A 22,983-nucleotide genomic window follows, 5' to 3' on the forward strand; every position below is an offset into this window, starting at 1 on the left:
CTACGGGTCATAGGAATTATGTAATTTTTGTAACTGTTGAATCTTGTAAACTGATTGAAGATTGAAGAGAAAGATTTGAAGACAGAGGAAAAAGCATTCAAGAATTACAAGGGCCAAAAAAGTTAATTTAACTGTCGACAACAGGTTGTTGCCACACGGCAGCATTGTCGACAGGTTGTTGCCACACAGCAGCAAAATGCTGCCGTGAAGCAGCAATTTGTTGCTGCCGATAGCAACATGTTGTTGCGTGGCCAGTGCAGCAATGTGCTGCATTTGATATGAAACATATGATATGTTTAAAATTTTAAAAAATGAAGTTGAATTCACTTAAACATAAAAATAAAACACTTAAAAGTGATAAAGGAGGAGAATACCTTTCTAGTGATTTTAACTCATTTCTGAACAACAAGGTATAGTATATTAATGTTGTGCACCTAAGATACCCGAACAAATGGTTTAGCTGAAAGAAGAACTAAATTAGTTGAAATGATAAATGCTATGTTAACTTATATTAAGTTGCCATTTAATTTGTAAGGTGGAATTTTGTTGAGTACATGCAAAATATTAAATAGGATTTTTCAAAATTTACAAAGTTTCTCCTTATGAATTGTAGAAAGGAAGAAAATCAAATATTAGATATTTCAAAATATGAGAGTATCTTGCATATTGTAAAAATATGGACCCTCAAAAGGATCAAGTTGGATCCAAGAGGTATCAAAAGTGTCTTTGTTGGATATATTAATAATAGCAATTCATATAGACAACTAGAATTGGAGACCAATATTATAATTGAATCAAACAACGTAAAATATTTTGAGAATTCATTATCATTGAATAATGAATTAGGGAAAACTCACAAAGAGATTTCTAATTTTAGTAAAATACAAGATGAAATATCTTCTTACAATGTTGATTAATCTAGTAAGCCTCGAAGAAACAAATAAAAAACTCGGATAGTAAAGACTTCAAGATTGGATGAAATTGATTCTCAATTTATTTCATTTTATTTTGTAGAGAAAACTGACAAAAACGTCATAAGAACAATAGTCTTTGCATCAATTTACCTATCTTGGCCCAGAAATTGGAAGCAAGAAGTCTAGTTCTGAAGCATATGCGTTTAATTACAATAGTAAAAACACGGTTGGGCAAAACACAGATAAATTGTTACATCCAAAGAAAGAGAAGTGCGGCTTTACTTAATTACTTTTCTCAAGTTCAGATATATATGCATTGTCACCTAGAAAAGTAAATTTAGTAACAAATACTATGCTGCAGCTGCTTCGTTGACTCGTTTTGCTTCAAGCATTTTCTCAAATTCTTCAATAGACTTGAAGAGTTCTGAGAAGTTCCCCTTTCCGAATCCTCCACATCCGCCCTTCTGAAAAACATTCCCATCCTCGTCTTTGAGCATGCATCCTATTCTCTGAATTATCTCTATAAATATTGTTGGCCTGTCAAAGAGGATAAAAGGTGAGAAGTAATTCTAGTTATTTTAATTAACAGAGTGGGTTTCGGCAACCAAATTTGGATCATTTTATGAAGTAAAAAAGATGAAAAAAGGTTTTCAAATCTGAGACCTTTTGTATACATACCCAAGCTTCTTAACCAATCAGCTATTACAAGTGAGATCATAATCGCCCTTTTAATTAGGGATTACGCTACCTATACATAAAAGTGGTACAAAAGGGATTACATAAAATAATGTGGAGGAAAAAAATTAAATGAAAAAGTTGATCGTATTTTAAACTGGCAAATGATAGAGTGACATGTGACATTATGTAACATATTATGTAAAGTTTGATGTACATGTAACCAGGTCCTTTAATTAAGCTAAGCCCTTGTTTGAACCCTATTTTGGGGAAAAATGTATTATTGAATAGTTATTTTTCAGAGAATGTGGTTAAAAAGTAATAAAATTTTTTGATATATATGTAAAATTATTGTATTGAAGAGTATGCAGTTAAATATAAGTTTTGAAAAAATGAACTGTTGGAAAAATAGGGCTCAAACAAGGGCTAGAATTTATACCTGTATCTATTATCTGATGATTAACTATTCATTCACTTAAGAACAAAACTTTCACGTCCAAATCACATGTAAATATGATCGATCTTATTTGATATTCTTCATGACTATTCTAACCTTTAACATCCAAGAAATACTCGTTGTCTATACCTAAATCCTACGAATCCTTTTTTGATATTTTTTGGTCTATTAAGCTATATTATAATAATAATAATAATAATAATAATAATAATAATAATAATAATAAATTTTTACATTGATTTCTATTTTTATGTCCTGGATATATTTTGCATCTATTACATTTATCCATCATTGATTCTTGTCCAATAATCCATTCATGGATACACTTATGTTCTATATTCAATAATTTTGTATCTAAAATTGAAAAAATCTAATTCTTCTAAGAAATTAACACGTAGACTTTTTCAAAATTTTACCATCCGAATTCTTACTACAAAGACTTTTGAATTATTGGTACAAGATTTTTTTGCTGCAAAATTTCGAATAATACCAATTCTGGTAGAAATTACTACGGGTGGCAATTCTTTGTAAAACCAATTCAAAATCTTGTAGCAAAAAGTTTTTGTAATAAAAAGTTTTGTACCAAAAATTCAAAATTCTTTGTAGTAAGCATTGAAAAGTCTTTGTAGTAAGAATTCGGACAGCAACGTTTTGAAAAACGTAAGTGTATATATATGTGTGTGCACACACACACACACACATATATGTACATGCATACCTATGCATATACATGTAAATGTATATGCATATGTGTACATGTACACATAGGTATACGTTTGTACATATATATATATATATATATATATATATATATCACTTTTCACAAAAACAATTCTCAAAAAATCTACATGAAACGGGCACTAAGCCCCTGTTTGATGGCCATTATTTGCCCAAAGCAATGTTTTGATTAGTGATTTTTTGAAAAATGCGTAGTTAAAAAGTAATGAAAAGTTTTGGAATTACATGCAAACTATTGTATATATATGTGTGTGCACACACACACACACACATATATGTACATGCATACCTATGCATATACATGTAAATGTATATGCATATGTGTACATGTACACATAGGTATACGTTTGTACATATATATATATATATATATATATATATATATATCACTTTTCACAAAAACAATTCTCAAAAAATCTACATGAAACGGGCACTAAGCCCCTGTTTGATGGCCATTATTTGCCCAAAGCAATGTTTTGATTAGTGATTTTTTGAAAAATGCGTAGTTAAAAAGTAATGAAAAGTTTTGGAATTACATGCAAACTATTTTATTGTGTGAATGTGCGATTGAAAATGAGTATATAGAAAAAAGAGTTCAAATAATGGTTGCCAAACATGGGCTAAATGTCATTGATCCTAACAGGACATTCAAGTTGATATTTCACAGGTGCTAATAATGTGGATGATATTTCTAATCTATACCACTATTGGCATATTAGTTTATTTTTTGATACATTATACTTTATAATTTATACAGTCCAACACATAAACCCTTAATCAACGACAGCTCAAACTCGTCCCTGTGCCAAGACAATGCTCGGTTCAAGTACCACACATCAAGAATTTCAAGTGACTTTACGTATGGCTAAACTATATCTTATATGATTTAAGTATCTAAATGTACAAGGAAATGCTTCAATGGATTGATTATAGCTTCATGAGTTTGCATAACCTATTTCTAGTAGTCCAAGCTTCAACTTAAATAAACAAAGCACATGATGTTTAAGCTCGACTGACCTTCAGAGCAAAATAAGTCTTTCAGTCCACGGTCAACATTTTTCTATCCCAGCTACTTAAAATTTTCAGTATTCCTTACTATTTCTTGCCAAACAAATAACATTAGCAGAGATAGAGTTAATCAAATAATGAACAAGTGTTTTAAAGGGATCAGAATTCTAAGCCTTGCGTGATGAAGCTAAAATGGAAAAATCACTTCCTTTGATTTGATTGTGGGTCCCATCAGGCAATAAAATTGGTTATAAAATTCAAGAATTCTCCCATCCATCCGAGAGAGGCATGCGTACCGAAAATGGCCTTCTCCAGCAGCTGTGGGGCAAACCATACGACAAGGGCAATTCCGTCTTTTCAACATGGGTGAGCCAATTTTGAGTATATTTTATATGAAGTTTGAATTTTCAAAATTTGGGAAAAGCTAATTTTCTGGTGATTTAGTACCACAAATTACATTCAAATTAAAAACTATTCCTACAGAAGTGAATTGATCACCCACAGATAAAGCAAGCTCAAGAGAATGTCGCGTTAAGAAATGTCCATATGCCTCTATTAGAACACTTCCCACTCAGCCTTTTCCAATATATCTATCTATTTCGCATAAATCTTCCAATTAGACACACATACACAGAAAATTAGTATGCTTTCTGGAAGACTGACAAATTTTCTATGCTTTTACTGGTTGAAAATGGAAGCATTTGTTCACGGCTGAGGAGGGGTAGCCCTGATTCATTATATAAGCTGAAAATGTAGAAAGCCGATGACAATGTTAATCGGGATATCAGTAGTGTTGGTATTAAAATCAAAACTTGGAGCAGTTTTTTTTATTTGGTGAATGCTCCCTTCTGGTTTGCTCAGATCTAAAGGATCGTCACAAGAGGATCCACATTCCCCTTTCTTTAAATGCTGGTTATGAAGGCATTCATTGGAACATCAAAGAAAATGGAAGCTAGAGGCTTCACACATCTAAGCCAACAAACAATGGAGGATTGACAAGGATACATACATCTCATTTTGTCATTTAACCATGCTAAAAGTGGGTTTATAACAGCTAGAGAGATAATTTAGATCTGGGCTAACACCATTTAACCAAAACTTAACAGACCAAATTCCAATAAGGAACCGAAGTCTTGATATTGGATGATGCTAACTAGACAAGAAATATACATAATGTCATGTTTGAGAGTGGGCACTACTAGATAGAATTAAGGAGTCAAGATTTTGTTCATGGTCATGCGTGGTGTTCCGTACTCTCTATCAAACATGTCCTAAGAATCATTGAACCTTCAAGAAAATGACTATATCAAGAGTCATAACATCACATTTAGGCCACAACAGTGCCAGCAACAGAAAAGAAAACACTTCATACTCAAAGAATCTAACAGATATGAGAAGCAAAATGTACAGTTCAGCAACACGCTAAGAAACAATATCAAGTTTCTAGTTAGACAGTTTCAGAATGAAATTTAATGCCTGAAAAAGTTACTAACGCAATAATCTAGGTGCTTAAAATTAGCTAATTCTGGTTTAATTTTTATTTCACAAATTGTCAGCATTCTCCATCTAAAATTCATATCATGAATATAGTATTATCATCTAGCTTATTCAATCAAGATTAGAGTACAAATGCTGATGTTTTAATCCTACCAAATTATTAACCATTTCCCCTTTTTGGGTACAAGGAACTTCAGCTATTAGATGAAAATTTAGCAATGTCTCAGATGAGTAAATGCAACAGAGTAAACAATGGAAGAGTGAATCAGAAACAATGTCAACAATTATAGCCGAAATAAGGGATAAAATATCCAAAAAAAAAATAAAAAAAAATAATAATAATAATAAAAATTGCAGAATATACCTGTCACCAACAGGCTTGGTGAAAATCTGGAGCAAAGTCCCTTGATCGTCCCTGTCAACCAAAATCCCCAACTCCTCGCATTCCTTAATCTGCTCATCAGTCAGGACATCCCCAGCCCGGCTCTTCAAATTCTTATAATAAGTCGGTGGTGGCGAAGGCATAAACTCGAACCCCCCAACCCCACTCCTCTTCCTCATCTCCCTCAATGTCCTAAATATATCCTCAGATACCAATGCCAAATGCTGCACCCCTGCCCCTTCATTGTGCTCCAAGTAAGTCTGTATCTGGCTCTTCCTTTTAGTTCCATGTACAGGTTCATTCAAAGGCAACAACACAGTCTCGTCGTTATTAGCTAGAACAACCGAGTTCAGTCCGCTATCGGCCGTCCCCACATCCTCAGTCGTAAATTCTGCAAATTCATGGAATCCAGTGAACGTTTTTATGTACTCAACACAAGGCCGGAGCTCAGGCACGTTCCCTACAGCATGATCGAGCCTCCTGATCCCATAATCCAATTCCTGATAAGACATTTCATGGTTCACAGGCTCGAATCCTGGCAGAAAACAATCAGGGCCCGTCTCAATTGAATTTGAATAACTCACTAGACGTAGAACTACGTCACCGTACAAATGAACCTCGGCCAGAGCAGCTTGATTTTTCCCAAGCACAACTGGCGGCGAAACGGGCTTGGCGCCACGAGAAACCGCCATGGAAAAGGCGGAGAAGGCATCTTGGACCTCAATGCCTACAGCCCGGACGGCAAGCCCGTGTGTTGAGGTGAAAGAGTGGTGGGTGGAAGCGGAGAAGCTGGGAATTGTGGCGGAGGAAGGAGCAGAAATGCAGGCAGAGTAAGGGGCAGTGAAGAGGAATTGGAGATTTACAGCGCGGAGAAGATAGGAGGCGTGAACCGAGTTTCCGGTGGAGAGGTCAGATTTAGCGACAAGGGGCATACCGAGACCCCACGAGAAGCGCTTGGAGGTGTTGGTGGCATCGCCACACCAGAATTCTACATGGTGGAAGCGCTTTACTGAGAAGAAATCTGACCTGGGATTGGCACGCACAAAGTTGTTGTACCCCACCAGTTTAAACCCCGTGGTAGCGGAAGCGGTGGCGGTGGCGGAGGTGGTAGGAAATTTACCCATTGTTTTCTTGTACGTACTATTGGTTAGTATTTCGGTTCGTTTACAGTAATCACCGATATAAGCTGTTAAATTTCAACGCCGGTCATGAAACGTTCAGTAAAATTTCAATTAAGTCACCAAACTTTAATATATCTCCACTTGGCCCTCTTGTCAACCAAATTGTACAAAATATTGTACTTCTAGGTGGTTTCATTTAAAATTAAAATTAATATTTGATGACCTAATACATAAATTCAAATTTATGAACTAAATTGAGATTTCACTTAAAGTAAACAATGAGCCAATTGGGGATCGTTGTTGTCTATACTAAGTCCCGTTTGGAGAATGTATAGTTAAAAAAAGAACACAAATTTTGATTTTACGTGTAATAGTATTCTATACAAGAACGTGTAATTGAAAATGAGTCTAAAGAAAATATACTTTCACAGAAATAGAGTCCAAACAATGGCTAAAGAAAAAATAAGATAAACTTGAAAATGAAAATGTTTACATGTTGGTTAGAGACAGCTTTGAATTTGATCTTATCCTCTTAAAGGGGCTTGATTTTCTACCTAACATTGAATCAATCTACTCGGAAATTACACATTTATTTTTCATCCTACATTTTTTACTTAATTTTTATTCAAATAGAAAATTGAACATATACAAAGACAAGTGTGTGATTTGTCTTTACATGTGATAGAAACTACCCATCAAAGACAATTACTCCATATTTGGAAGGTTAGAGTCGAACTTGTTCAAAACGTATTATCCATTAACAAAAATTGAATGTAGGGTAGGTACGTGGACACGTGGGAGAATGTGAATTGTGAATCGGAAGAAAATTCCAAATTGAATTCTTGTCATGGCTAGACATTAATCTTCTACAAAGACAAGTGTGTGATTTGTCTTTACATGTGATAGAAACTACCCATCAAAGACAATTACTCCATATTTGGAAGGTTAGAGTCGAACTAGTTCAAAACGTATTATCCATCAACAAAAATTGAATGTAGGGTAGATACGTGGACACGTGGGAGAATGTGAATTGTGAATCGGAAGAAAATTCCAAATTGAATTCTTGTCATGGCTAGACATTAATCTTCCTCTCCAACTCACTTGTCTAATCTGTTCGGAATTAAATTATGAGCACTTTTGGTATAGCTTAAAATTTAATTAAGATTAATTTTTTAACCGTTATTTCACTATTTCGGTTGTTATTTTTGAATTCTTTTCTCACAGATAGGACCCGTTTTATCTCTAACGGTCAAAAAATCAATTAACAAAATCTTTACCAAACAAACACTATAACTTACGTGACAGATCTTAAATTAAATGTGAATAATAAATTATGAATGCATAAAAAAGTGTAAAAAAAATATGTATTTGACCATTTTATTAAACTTTACCAACACGCAACATAAAATTTCAGCTAAGCTAAATGTTAAAAAGCTATGTCACGCAAATTCAATAATTTACATCTCTTATTAGTAATGGTAACATCATTAATATACTATCAATAATAACTGCAATAACTCGACTGATGGTTGTCGACAATGCTCCCAACCCGCTCTGAATGGGACACAAGACGAGAGGGACAACATGGCTCGCGCTAGGAATGGGCAAAACCCGACCGAACCGAACCAACTCGATCGGTTTGGGTTGGTTTTTTCATTTTTTTTAGGTGGGTTTGGGTTATGTGTTTCTTAGGCGGGTCGGGTTATGGGTTAACCCATCAAAATCGATATAACCCGCCCAACCCAACCCACTTAGTTAAAATGAAAATTTGAATATATATATAAAACAAAACCAAATGACAGGAGCCCTAAACTTAAACCCAAACCAAAATTCGAGTCTTCCATTGAATACCGAGATGGCAATTATGGCCGACCACCATCACCGACCAACCCGCATCTCTCTTCCATCGCGCACTAGCAGTCTAACGTGCCTCCCCACTCTCTTTCTCGATTTTGTGCATAAGTTCCCTCAATCGATGTGTTGCAAAAAGATGTGTTCTTATATTATTGGCAATTTCAGATGTAAGAGGGTTTGATGGATTGGTTGGAGGAGCAAGTGTACCGGAAGAGGAATAATGGGTGGGTTCATCTATTCATATGTGAGGATCCCAAATCTTATACAAAGTTATCGATAGGGTGAGGAACGGGGTGCTCTTGGTTTCGGATTTTGGGAGGTTGGGTCGCAATCAGGCATCACTTGTTAAGGATGTGATATTGCCATATTCACATCTCATTAATACCTACAATGGGAACGTAGGGGTTGAGAATCACAAGTCGCTATTGTTCCTTGTGGAGAATTCGATATAGAATGGAGGTAATAATCTGTTTGCAATTAATATCATTTTCATTTTCCAGCAGTATATGTGAGTTTGTTTATTTTGGCAATGATGTTATCAGTTAGAAATTGTGATATACTCTTGCAACTTGTGAAAATCTGTATCCATGGATCACCATGTTCTCTTAAGTTCACTGATTGGTAATATAACAATTAAGAAGGTACAAAGACCACTTCTTTAATTTCTAGCTTTTAGGAATATAGACTGGATCCTTCAAGGTACGTGGATTTATTGCTTTGTTAGTCCGGCTGCGTTTATTTCTATTAGTTGGGATTGAAACGAATGCTTTCCTTTTTCTTCTATGAATGTTGACAAGTTCGGGGTTTCAATGTTTACTCATGGGATTGAGTGAGAATTTGGCCTATGTTGCATTACTTTGAGGTGAATATTATTTCAAAGAATAGGCCATATATTTGTATCTCGAAGTTGATTTGATTACCCTGTGAAAGGAAAATTACTGGAAATAGAATGTGTTTTCTATTCTCGTTCAATTGGTTTGAAATATGTGTGGTACCTATGACTTGGGCATTTACGGTTTTGACTTTTGAATGAATACTTGGATGATTGTTTTGAAGCAATTTTCTTTATGGTTTTTATTGTCCAACAAATTTTTTTGGTTTGAAATCTAAACCGACCAACCCGATCGAAACTTGATTGAATTGGGTTGGGTTGATTTTAGATCAAATCGATCATATTGGGTCGGATTTGGATTGGACAAAAAATCGATCCAACCCAACCCAACCCACGCCCACCCCTAGCTCCCGCTTCCAAATTCTTCGAACCCACCCATCCTGAATCTTTTTACTTGCATATTCATGTGTTTTTGATTTAAGTTGTATCCAAAAAATAATAAGAGTAATATTATTCATAGTTGCTCAATGTGGTAGTCGTCCTACGTGGCATCCTATATGACGATTTGTGATTTGATATATTAATATGATAGTTTTTTATTAATTCATGTATCAAATCACTAACCGCCACATGTATGCCACATATAACGACTACAATAGTGAGCGACTATAAATATCATTATCTTAAATAATTAATTAATAAAACATGACCATCAAAAGTAATTCAATTGTTCATCAAAATCAGGCAAGCGTACAGGTTCATTGTACAAGTAATAATCGTGATGAGAGAGTTATCGTCCCATAGGAAATAATGATCAATTCTAGTATATTTGATATATTTAAACTCATGTTTATAAACAAAAGACGATCGAATGAATAACTATCTAATTTTTATAACTAAAACTTGTGAAAACAATGAAAGTTGGTTTAAAAATCAAATGTGTGAACGTATTGGATTTCGGACTCCACTGAGTTCTAATTCTCAATCAATAATAATTATCTTAATTCATGCAATTGCGACGATCGATAATTTTACTTTTATTTATTATTTTTTCCAAGATATAATAAATCTATGATTTTCACGAGACGATCATATTGCTAGTCCGAATTCATATGGCAAACATGCATTGACATTTGAGATTACCACATATGATCGCACAAGCCACAAATATTATTCCTTAACATTTATTGCTCGTGTGTCCTAATAATAGTGTTCTACCCACCGTGAGTTTTTCAACACTAAGAATAAGAAAATCATTGTCCTAATGGTACGCAAATATTAAAACAATATAATTATGCATATTAATGGAATCACAATACAAGAATTAAGATAAGAATATAGGTCTCGAATTAAAACTAAAAAGACTTAGCCTAGCATAATGTTGGAATTAGACATATAAAAGAGGAAGGAGATCACCAAAAATTAACGGGGAGTGATTAATTCCTCAATGTTTCTTAGCCTCTGTGCGTGTATGTTTTTCTCCAACAACAAGTAGCTCTCTCTTTTTTTCCCCCCCTCAAAGCTGCTTCAAATTATGTGTGTGTATATATATAAAATTCAGCCCAATTTTTCCTTCAATGTTGGCGTGTGTGTGCAATTCCAGTGAGTTGGCAGCTACTTTTTTTTTCTTATTAGGTTAGTCTCCCTTTTATGTATATAAATCCCCAAAATTGGCTCCAATACAAGGCCTTGAATGTTTTGTCTTCTGCCAAAACACTTGCAGCCACCAAATTCTTCAAAGCTGCCCACTTTTCTTGTTTTTCTTCCAACAGCCGCCAATTGCATTGTTTGAGGAGTTCAATTCCAGCTTCTACAAGCAGCCCTCACTTTCTTCTCCTCTCTCTATCTTCTGTCTAAATTGTATGTGTAGTATATATATAAAAATCAGCCTAGTCAGCCCCAATGTTTGTATAATTTCAACCAATTGGCAGCCAGCCCCTTTTGTGGTTTTTGTCTATTAATTTCCCAGCAAACTCTGCCTTTTTCTCTCCTCTAGTTGGCGTATGTAATATATAAAATGGCAGCCGTTTTATTTCTGCAATTTTCTCCAGATTTGCAGTCGTGTTCTTTCCTCCTCTTCGCCCTCCTTCTTGCTGAATTGTATCTCTCTCTATTAAAATCCCTCAGCAGCTCCCTTTCCTATGATTTTCTCCAATTTGAAGTGAAAAGCCGCCTAATTTTTTTTTTTTCAAGAAACTCCAAGCTGCCTCTCCTCTCATTGCGTGTGTGTGTATATATCCTACATATATAACCTAAACCACCAAGTTGAGACCCAATTTAGTTGCAATTTTTTTTCCAAGGCCCTACTTCATTACAATTAATGCAAATTAGTCATTTTCTTCATTGTTTCCTCAATTTTGATCCTCCAACTATTATTCAAGTAAGCTTTGGTCCGTAAACTTCAATTTAATGCCCAATTGATCCTTTTCCTTTTCAATTGCTTCAAAACGGGTCAAATACTGAAATAAACAAAAATTAATCCAAATTAAATTAAATTCAATAATTTAAAGACATAAAAAGTTTAATAATGTGGTCTAAATAAGTGCAACCATTGCACTTATCATCAATCATCGTCACTCTAATCCTATCTAGTACTAGGATGCTATTCGAGAAATTTATTCTTACTTTATATTTATAAGTTTAGAACATAATATATTTTTAATATTACTAACTCATAGATTAATGTTCGACTATTATGGATAGAGTTTTCTTTTGTGACCTCGATTTTTGTAGCACACCTAAAAAACATATATTGGGCCCAATACTAGGTCCACTCGCATCTATGCAAGCTAATTTCAACACGCTTAAACGGATTACTAGTCAATCATATTTCGGGTTTGAGTGAAGGAGAAGCTTTACAACGCGAGATAAAGATATTTGGGCACCGACAATATATATAAATAGGGTTGTATGGTAAAGAATAATCAAGAAAGCATAAACTCAAGGTTAAATATCTAAATCAAGTAACAGAGAATAACAAAGTAGAGAGAAGCATTAACTATACTCTTCAATGTTTGATTTTGCATTACCCTTCAAAGGATACAAGGAAGGGTTATTTATAATGTTACATATGAAATGGTATTCATTGAATGAGGAAGCACATGGCTTCATCTTCTTCCTGTACTAGGCTTCAGTTTGACCTTTCTAGTCTGGACATATTTAGTGCTCATAAAGAGGTAGTCATTCTACAACCTATGTTGATAAGATTTTGATATTTTAATTATTAGAGGGGTCACATAAATCATTAGAATAAGAGTATATCAAGTGGAGATCTTCAAAGGAAATGAGTCACAAACAAGCTTCAGACTGAACTCCAAACTACAACTACTTCGACGAGCAAGCTTCATATTTGGGCTTTGCCACGTAGGAGAGGAGCTTCGTGTGGGATGCCATTCCCATGGGATGCTACATAGGCTTCTTGTTGTGATGTGATCCAAGAGTCAAGCTCAGGACGAGACCCATTGATTATCGAAGGTGGACCAATGACGTGTTTTAGGGGAAAATGGGTAAATCAAGCGACAAGGATATTAGTTCAATCAACAATTGATGAGACGATGATCGTGGTGCAAAATGAAGTGAGTTTCATGTTGGGGGCAAAGGGTGAAATCAATTGGAGTAACTTGATTCAAGTAGCTGAAGTCGGGATGGATTTTCAACACTGTGTAACGCCTCGAAAATTTTGTATAAAATAAACTTATTCGCTATATTTTTATATTTGTGGACTAAAGTGATATATGATTAAATCCAATTTTAATTGGGTTAAATATTTATTTTTCAATAGAACTAGAATTAGTATACAAATATTGGGTTTATTGTGTAGCTCGTATTAAATAATGCTCATTGGACTCGAGAAATAAGTATTTCGTATAAGCTATTCTCATGTTATTGATGTTGAAATATATTACCTAAATTTACATTATGTTAATATTGATTTTGGACATTTTCAAGCTAACCACACGTGTGCTGATTTAAATGAAGAAATATTTTCTTTGATTGATGTTGATTGAGAGGTAAATTAGACTTTAAATGCACCTTCTTGGCTTAGTACACTATACACCGTGTTATATGCCACCAAAAGAGTCAATTTCTTTTAGAATAACTAGGTTGGCTTTTTGAAATCATCTAGTTGGCAGAAACGTGTAGAAATAGTCGAAAAAGGTCGGTTTATTTTAATATTTAAATTCCTTGATTTTTGGGATTGATAAGAATTGTGACTTAATTTTATTTTAATACTAGTCTTGTGCCCTGTAATGCATGGCTTGAATTTTATAAAAGGAGATATTAGCATATTAAATAAGGAAACAAAGGGAGACTGCAAACAATAAAAAATTGATTCGATTAATTAAACGATTTAATTATATCAATTAGATATTCAACAATAAAAAAATGATTCGATTAATTAAACGACTTACTTATATTGAATATAGTATTATCAAATACATCATTTATAAGTAAAATAATCACTTAGGCTAAAATAATAATGTTTGAAAAAATACATTTGAATTATAGCAACAAGAAATTGAGCCAACAAATTTTTCATCTTAATTATTTTAACATCTAAAAAAAATTTATATATAAAAAAATTCGATAATTTTTAGGAGTTTTTTTTCTTATTGTTACTTTTTGTTCTTGATAAATTAATTTTTAAAATAATCTAATACAATTTTTTGCATAAAAGAATGATTATTAAAAAATTTTACGTTAAAACCAAAAAAAAAAAAAAAAAAATTTGACGTCAAAAAAAAAAGAATTAAAAAGGAAAAAAGAAATAATTTTTTAAAAAAAAATGCATTTTTAACACATACGTTTAATCTTCGTTTAACTATTTTCGATATTTATTTAGATCATTCGATATCTCTACGATATAGTTCTCAAAATGAGTTTCGAGAGAATGTAAACATTTACCGATTCAACTATCGTACAATCGTCGACGAATTTTTAAAGTTAACTTGTTATCGAAAATTTCGAAATAGTAATAAAATAATTGATTTTTTTAAGAAAAACGAATTATGCGTATTTTTTAACACATACGTTTAATGTCCATTTAACTATTTTTGATATCTATTTAGATCATTCGATGTCTCTACGAAATAGTTCTCAAAATGAGTTTCGAGAAAATGTAAAATATTTATCGATTCGACTATCGCACAGTCGTCGATGAATTTTTAAAATTAGTTTGTTATCGAAAATTTCAAAATATAGTTTGAAAATGCCTACATTGACGTCCGATAATATTTGCTATGATTGACCGTTTCATGCACAGTTAACGACGTGCAATACTATGTCGCGAGTATTTCAAAACGATATTAAGAATATAATATTTCGACTTCATTTGATATCCCGTAATGAGCCTGAAAATAAACACAAAAATATAAGTAAAAAAAAAATCGAGAGAATGTAAAACATTTATCGATTCGACTATCGTATAATCGTCGACGAATTTTTAAAGTTAATTTGTTATCGAAAATTTCGAAATAGTAATAAAATAATTGATTTTTTAAAGAAAAACGAATTATTCGTATTTTTTAACACATACGTTTCCGTTTAACTACTTTTGATATCTATTTAAATCATTCGATGTCTCTACGATATAGTTCTCAAAATGAGTTTCGAGAAAATGTAAAATATTTATCGATTCGATTATCGCACAGTCGTCGATAAATTTTTAAAGTTAGCTCATTATCGAAAATTTCGAAATATAGTTTGAACATACCTACTTTGACGTCCGATAACATTTGCTATGATTGACCGTTTCACGCACCGTGAACGACGTGCAATACTATGTCGCGAATACTTCAAAACGATATTAAGAATATAATATTTCGACTTTATTTGATATTCCGTAATGAGCCTGAAAATGAACACAAAAACATAAGTAAAAAAAAAAATTTAAAATTTGAATTCAGGCACTCCGCACAGCGCGGAGTGCTCACTGGCAGGCACTCTGCGCAGCGCGGAGTATCTAATTTTACTCTTTTTTTTTCTTACGGACTTATTTTTTTTCTAAATTTATTATTATTATTTTTTAAATTTGGCTATAAGTTTTGCTACAGTTATCGGAATTGAGCCCATGACCCCAATTCAGAAAGCTCTTTTCGACACGCACGTCATGGCCACCTAGCTTCGCTTGGTGGACATCATTTTCGAGGTCAAATTTCACCGTTTTCCCTTCCAAATCCCCAATTATAGTTTGACGTCAAATCTAAAAAATACGCATAACTCGTCATTTTTTTTAACGCAACATCTATAAAAAATATATTGTCTATATTTTATCGAAGTCGTTTCGAGAACTATATTATGGACTCATCGAATTGATGTAAATGAATATCGAAAATAGTTAAAATTACATCAAACGCGTTTTTTCAAAGTTTACAAAAAAAAATATTAATAGTATAATTAAAAAAATTAAAATTAAAAAAAAAACTTGTCTGTGCAAAGTCAACAACTGTGGGCACAAGTGACCATTAAGCCCTCAATGTGTTAATTAGTGTAAGGTGGGATTTTCAAGGGTAAAGTGGGAAAACAATGTAAAGGAGGAAAAAAAAAAAAGAAAAAAAAGAAGGACAAACTACTGTAGCAAAACCGGATAAATTGGATTCAAGTGTGAAAACGGTTGTGACATAAGTGAGTAGTAACAAAAGCCTCTCTTTTAAGAAAGTAAAGATATCCATTTGCTTTGATTTCGGGAATAAATATGGGCAGCCACACGTGTACATTAGGATGAAAGGCTAAGGAGTTGCTGTTACTTAGTTGAATTAGAATAATGAATTACTCTGGTGGTACATAATGGGGTGTACCTAAGTGTATACACCCTCCTCACATAGGGTGTGTGTCCACCCGAATAAGTATTTTTTATTTGGGTGGATCTCACACCCCATGTGAGCGGGATGTACACGCTTAGGTATACCCTTTTATACCACTAGCACCACCGTTAGAATAATAAGAAACCCAAATTTTATATTATAGTGGTTAGTATCACATGTCCTTTCCATTCCTTTACTGTAATTTTGGCTAGAAACAATTTAATTAAATACAATAAAAACTTTATCCTAGATCATGCCCTTCCATTTGGATGACCATGATTTGTTATAAAAGTATAATCCAAATATTGAAAACTAATCAAAAAAATGACCGGTGGTACATGGCTTCCCAATTTCAAAGGCACCAAGACCTTTTTTTTTTTTTTTTTTTAAATTGTGTTGCAAGAGTCAAATTATTGTCACTTATCTTTAAGCAAAAAAGCCGTTCTTCATCCTTAATTACATTCGAGGCAGCCGCAAACGTTTGGAAATTGGAATATTCTTTCAAAAAATTCATTCGCAAAAGTTTGGAAATGGAATATTCTTTCAAAAATTCATTGATCTCACGAGGCAGGAGACTATGTGCAAGTGATAAATCCTTGCAATATTATGATTTTTATACATGATTTATTTCATGAAATGCTAATTGACTTGCGGGTCCCAATGAAATGAAATGGAATGACATATGGGATCTCCTTCGGGTCTTCTCAAATGTATTAGAGTATTCGATTGATCACCAATTGCTCTTGATGAAATGATGGTATGGAAGGTTATAAATTCATGTTTTAAGGGTCATTATATTGTTTTGGATGCACGTATCCTATTGAATATAAATTACTCACTCCTTCAAACTTTAATATTTCAGGTTAGTGAGGTCGACATAGATGGTGACTGAGCAGTACGGGGGCAGCAAAGTATAATTTTTAGAAAAACATAAAAATAAATAAATAATTCTGCTAGGATAGTTTATGTTTCCATTTATTTTCATTGAATGTTCTATGTTATGTGACATTTTTTTTTATTCAGTGTTTGAGTATTAAATAAATTTGGAGCTTTAAACTTTCAATTTTATTTCTACTTCATGTTTGATTATGGAATGATATTGGTAACACCTCAAAATTTAAGTCATTGATATTTGGGGTGTTACACTATGCGACCACATTGTGTTGGTCACCATGCCGCATAGTGTTGGACACCATGCGGTTGTATGGTGGCTCACGGAAACCAAAAGGGCTTCAACAAGTTGTTTCATGCGGCCGCACAGAAATGTACCATGACAAAATCAAGACCGAGATTTTCCTTTGCCATGAATTTCTTTATTTTGTTAGAATCCTATTTTAGGCAAAATTCTTGTAATCTTTAATTGAACTTTTCGTTTTTACTAGGTTATTTAGAGTTAGTATAAATACAATCTTCTCAATTCATTGTACAATTTTGACATTATTTTGAGATCCTTGTTCTTCTTTAGAACAAAAATTTGAACTTATCAAGAGTAATCTTGTGGTGTTCAACATTGGGTGCCAATTACGAATTGTATAAGCAAGAGGTCCTTCACATATTTGTATTGCGGGGTTGCTTGATTCATTGTTTTTTTTTTCAAATCCTTAAATCGGGATTAATTTTGGTTTTCTTGGGTTCGATAATCTTTTTTGGGTTTCATAGTGTCCGTTGATACATGGGTTCACATCATGTTGTACCATAGCAATAGTCTCCCAAGTCCATATATGATTATTCATATCATGCATGGACTTGTTTCTTGTGAAATGTGTCTTAGTTGGAGCGAATGTTTTTCTACAATGGTTAGGTTTCTGACACAACACAACAGTCCACCAAGTCCAAATATACATATTAATATCATAGTTAGAATTTGAAGTAGTAACTTGATCCTCGTATTCTGTCCTATTCTCATGAACTGCTGAAACACGTTGAAATTGAATGCATCTGAAATTCGGATTATCTTGTCAATGATTTGATGTTCTATAAATTACTAAGAAAAGACAACTAGAGTAGTTTAACTTCCAATATACGTCACCAGTCGTTACATTTAATGTGTAATGATAGCTATACATTCGAGTTTTTAGGCTTATGTGAGGATACGGGTGCACAGTACATGCATCAATGTCAGATGTTGATGCCGATGCCCGTTAACGTCAACAGATCAGGTTTTGTATAAAACAAATGTCTTCGATGAAGTGGATCCTAATCCAATGGCTGGCCTTCAATTCCATTGCCAACAAAAGGCAAACCTTCTCATTTTGATGATTTTACTTTTTCAAAATCTCTGAATCTTCCCAAATTTAAGAATCCTATAGCTATTTATGTTCTCCGGTAATCTCATGTTCTTTGAGCTTCTTTTTCTTAATTAGGTAATTCCCTACTCCTTAATTGTTTTCTATTCATCTTCCCTTCAAAATTTTGTCATTTCAATGGCTTCTAGTTTGGGTGTTAGTGGTGCAAAGAAGATATCCTAGGTGGCGACACCTGAGTCTAGGGTAAGCCTTGAAAGGGTTGGGGAACAGGTTCTACCTGATGGGTCGGATGGGGATTTGTGGGCCATGAGTGAAGAGCCCATTAACTATTAGGTGGGTTGGGAGGCTGTGAAAATTACATCTATTACGACACCAAAGAAGTTGGTAGAAATTTGAGAAAAATATAAGATCCCAAATTCCATAGAACTTTTAGTACTGGAAGCCTACGAACGTACCTACTATCCAAGGTTGAGATGTGTGGCCATTAGTGAATACCTACTTAAGGCAGGTATGCATCTACCTCTGCACCAATTTTTTAGGATGTTTATGAGGATCTATATGTTGGATTTAACCTAACTTTTACCAAATGGGTGAGCCAATTGGTAGGGGCTTACTTCCTCTAGAAGACTACCTCATTGGACGACGACATGCCTTTGCAAGCATAGTTATTAAAATAGGACTAGACCAGATCGACTGATTCAGACTGGGAACCAGAGAGTCGGAAGGTAGTCCGGTCGAGTTCATTAATTGGACACAAAAGCAAATCAACCAATCAAGAACTAGCTGAACACTAAAAAATTGATCTACTCGGACAAGCTTAAGAGTAACTCGAACAGATTCAATGTGGTTGATCAATTACAATGTAAATTTTTTTCCCAATTTGCACAGGGAGTTATTTGAACCTTGGCATTTGACTAGGAGTTTTTGGTCCTTAACCATTTTGGAGGCTCACACGACGGGCTATTAGCTCAGTGGTATGTGTTTCCACGCCCTTTGAGACCCCGAAAAATGGACAAGCTGCGCCACATCCCTTCAATTGTTCTACAGTGTCATTGTAGAGAATTCCTGTCTCCAATTCTCAAAGGAGAATAGAAGAAATCATACTTTCATACAATAGCTTAATTGAATTATATGTAATGATCAATAAATTAAGTTGAATTCTTCCAATTGAACACTTTCCATTTTTGATTATTTTCAAAGGAGAAGATTATTCTCTTTACCAAACATATGCGGATTCAATCACGATCCTATAATAAGAACAAGAGATCTTACAACTAGAATCCCTTTTTTTTCCGATCCAGTTCAAACTCATTTCTCCCCTTTGAATCGAGGATATAGAAATTTTTCTTGGATCTATTAGCCTATCGGAGATATCTTTATACTGATTGCTGGTGAAAGGTATGGCTTTCTATATATATATATATATATATATATATATATATATATATAACCCCCATATACTTGGGAAAGCTAAAAAATTTCTGGTAGATAGGTTTGACGAGATCACTCCTTCAATTTTGGAGATGCTCTCGCCAAGGTCCCTAATGGATACAAGAATACATCACCAATATTGGACTGATAAGTACCTATTTTATGCCAAGACTTGTAACTTAATCAACATGTTGGAGGTTGGCCTTGCCCTACAGACTCACTCATAAGGCTACTTTTTAAATGCCCAATGGACATGAGGAGACTATAGAGGCTGAATAAGTAATTTGGTTAAAAGTCAGCTGATGCTGAAACAGAGGCTAAGGCCTCTATTGCTGATGAAGTTATTGAGGCCTTTAGAGTGAGGCACATTGAGGTTGAGTCAAGGATTGGACTTGTAACTACTGAAAATGAGTAAATGAAAAAGGAAGACCTCATTTGGCAAGGCTGAGGTGAATGACATGACAAAGCGTGTTGAAATTTCTGATAACTTGCAGAAGATATCTGAAAGTATTATGCCCTAGGTCCATCAATTTTGGACATAAGCACTTTTAATATATAATTGATGCAATTTTATGATAGATTTATTATTTAATTAATCTTCAATTAAATTAAATAATAGAGTTCGTAGATTCAAATATTAGTAATTTGTTAATCACAAAAAATTGTGATTGTGAGATACAAATTACATATGGTTGAATCTAAAATATCCATGATTATAAGTAATAACGAGATACATATATCATTATTACGAACAGACCATCACGTGTGGCATTTCTTACTTGTGAAGTAAATAGCTGATCTAACAAACGAAAGTGTTGTGACACTTGAATACGTGGATGTATTGTTATAGAATAAAATATTGGAGACTTGCTTGGAGATTTCACATGGATAACCATTTGATTGTCATCGCTTAATCTCTAATGTTCAGTAGTGGAATTGGTCCTTTGACTTAAGGTTATTATAGTACCTTATATGAGGACAAACATAGTTTAGTGATATTAGATGTTGCTCTACCAAAGGTCGCTAATACAGCATCGTTCGGGTATATCAAGAATCATATGAAGGTTGTGAATGATCAATAGAGGATTCGTTACTCTTAAATAATAAGAGATTATGACCTACATTTTATTCAGTTAAGTTGATAATGAAATCCTTGGCCAATGTATACTCATAAGTCGAAAAGAAGTTTTCGACTTATGTTGACTTAGTAGTGGAATGAAAGATATGATCGATAATCGAGATTGACACGCGTTCATATTTCGTAAATGATCTGATCAAATTGACGAATGGATTATAATTCCAAGGTAAACGAATAAGTTTGATTTTGTCATACCATGTGACATTTTCATCAATTGTACTTTCCTGATGCATTGTTATATATCAATCTAGGGCGACGAACGTGAATTAGTGATAAGTCAAAAGGAAATATTTTAATTTATCAATTTTGATTAGATCAAAATAATAATTCACGTCGTTAGATATCATGATTGAGAACCTAATAGGTCACACACTAAAGAAGAGCTAGAAGAATAAGATTTGCTAATTAATTAATAAAAAAAGTGTTGGATAATTAATTGATTGTGTTGCTTATTAATAAGACCGAGTTAATTAGTTGAAATACTTTATTCATGGACCAGATTTAATTAATTGGATTAATTAAATATTGGACCATGTTAAGTTTAAGATACGAGTCAAGCCCGTTTGGACTTATATAAATAAGCTGCTAGGATTTAAAAACTGTAGAGAGAAAATTCATATTCTTACTAGCATAGGAAAAAGAGAAAACCCAAGTTTTCTCAATCTAGTTCCCTGTGTGGATTTACATTGGAGGTTGGACAATGGGATTATTGTATATTACAGATCGTGATTACTAGAATTCAAAAAAAGTAAAGAAGCTTGCAGAATTCAACAAAGGTATAATTTATATCACAGTTTCTATCTAAACACAAAATAGATCCTTGGTGGAATCGAAATTTTGTTTAAATTTCGCTGTTCATGATTAAATAAATTTCTAATAATATATTCATCAACCTTGGAGGTGGCCAATAAAGAAAAGGTAGAGTTGACTCAAGTGGATGAGCTTACTGCTGAAGTTGACAACTCGAGGCAGTAGTTGAGAGGGGGCAGGGGAGGCAGTTTTAAATAACTATATTTTCCATTTTTACGAAACGATTGAGTATAATTGCCTCGACTTGTATTGGGATAGGGTCGCATACAATGATGTCTTTGGGAGACTTGCCGAGCTGCATCCCCAAGTGGATTTGGCCTCTATAAGAGAGGAGTTCTTTCTAGTGGAGCCTTCCACTCCTGCTGATGAAGGTGGAGACTCTAAGAAAGGGGTTGATGCCTAGAAAGAGATTTAGTAAGATGACGGTGATACTTATATTTTGTTGTTTTCCTTGTTCAGAATCGTAATAGCTTTCCTTTGTAATGAATTCATTTTCTTTAATGTAATAAGCATTGGTGTGATGATTTTGAAAGTTGTGTGAGCTCGTCATAACTGAACACAACATATGTCTAGCCATGATTAACTTGTGTCACATATAGGCTCACCATAATTAACTTAAACGTCACTAATAGCTAGCCATAATTAATTTGAATGTAGTATATTGGCTCGCCATAGTTAAAATTCAATGAAACATATGGGCTTGTCATAGTTAAAATTCAATGCAATATATGGGCTTGCCAAAATTAATTTTAATGTAGCATATGGGCTCACCATTTAGTTAAATATAAACTAATTAGATTTAGACTTTAATTTAAACTCTGACTTGGATTTTAATTAGAACTCTTATTTGAATGTGGAATTATTATTGTACATGGATTGCAACATCTTTATCTCTAAAAATAGAAACTAAATGGACAAAAGAATTCTACAATAATTATAAAACATAATTCCATAGTTTTCAAATTAGAGAGTGAAAAAGAGAGAAAAGTTATTTTTCTTGCTTTTATCAATTATCCAAATCAAGAATTAGTCTTTGAGTTTAATTGAAAGAAGGTGTCCACACATCAATGTAGGCTT

The 22,983-nt window shown here is 33.6% G+C and overlaps 1 protein-coding gene and 1 long non-coding RNA gene across 2 annotated transcripts; one reads left to right on the plus strand and one right to left on the minus strand.

Moving 5' to 3' along the window:
* Positions 1-971: 971 nt before the first annotated feature.
* On the minus strand, positions 972-6,833 carry LOC111412284 (4-hydroxyphenylpyruvate dioxygenase). The gene is made up of 2 exons (XM_023043142.1): positions 5,654-6,833; positions 972-1,451 (listed from the first exon to the last, which is right to left on the minus strand). Exons 1-2 carry the CDS (start codon positions 6,793-6,795, stop codon positions 1,265-1,267), a joined length of 1,329 nt encoding a protein of 442 aa, XP_022898910.1. The 5' UTR covers positions 6,796-6,833; the 3' UTR covers positions 972-1,264.
* A 1,756-nt stretch (positions 6,834-8,589) lies between these two features.
* LOC111412285 lies at positions 8,590-13,242 on the plus strand. Its single transcript, XR_002706006.1, has 2 exons — positions 8,590-9,105; positions 12,706-13,242. It is a non-coding gene; the product is annotated as an uncharacterized LOC111412285 (long non-coding RNA).
* Positions 13,243-22,983: the final 9,741 nt, after the last annotated feature.

Source organism: Olea europaea, chromosome 16, assembly GCF_002742605.1.
Source record: "Olea europaea var. sylvestris chromosome 16, O_europaea_v1, whole genome shotgun sequence".
Lineage (NCBI taxonomy): Eukaryota > Viridiplantae > Streptophyta > Magnoliopsida > Lamiales > Oleaceae > Olea > Olea europaea.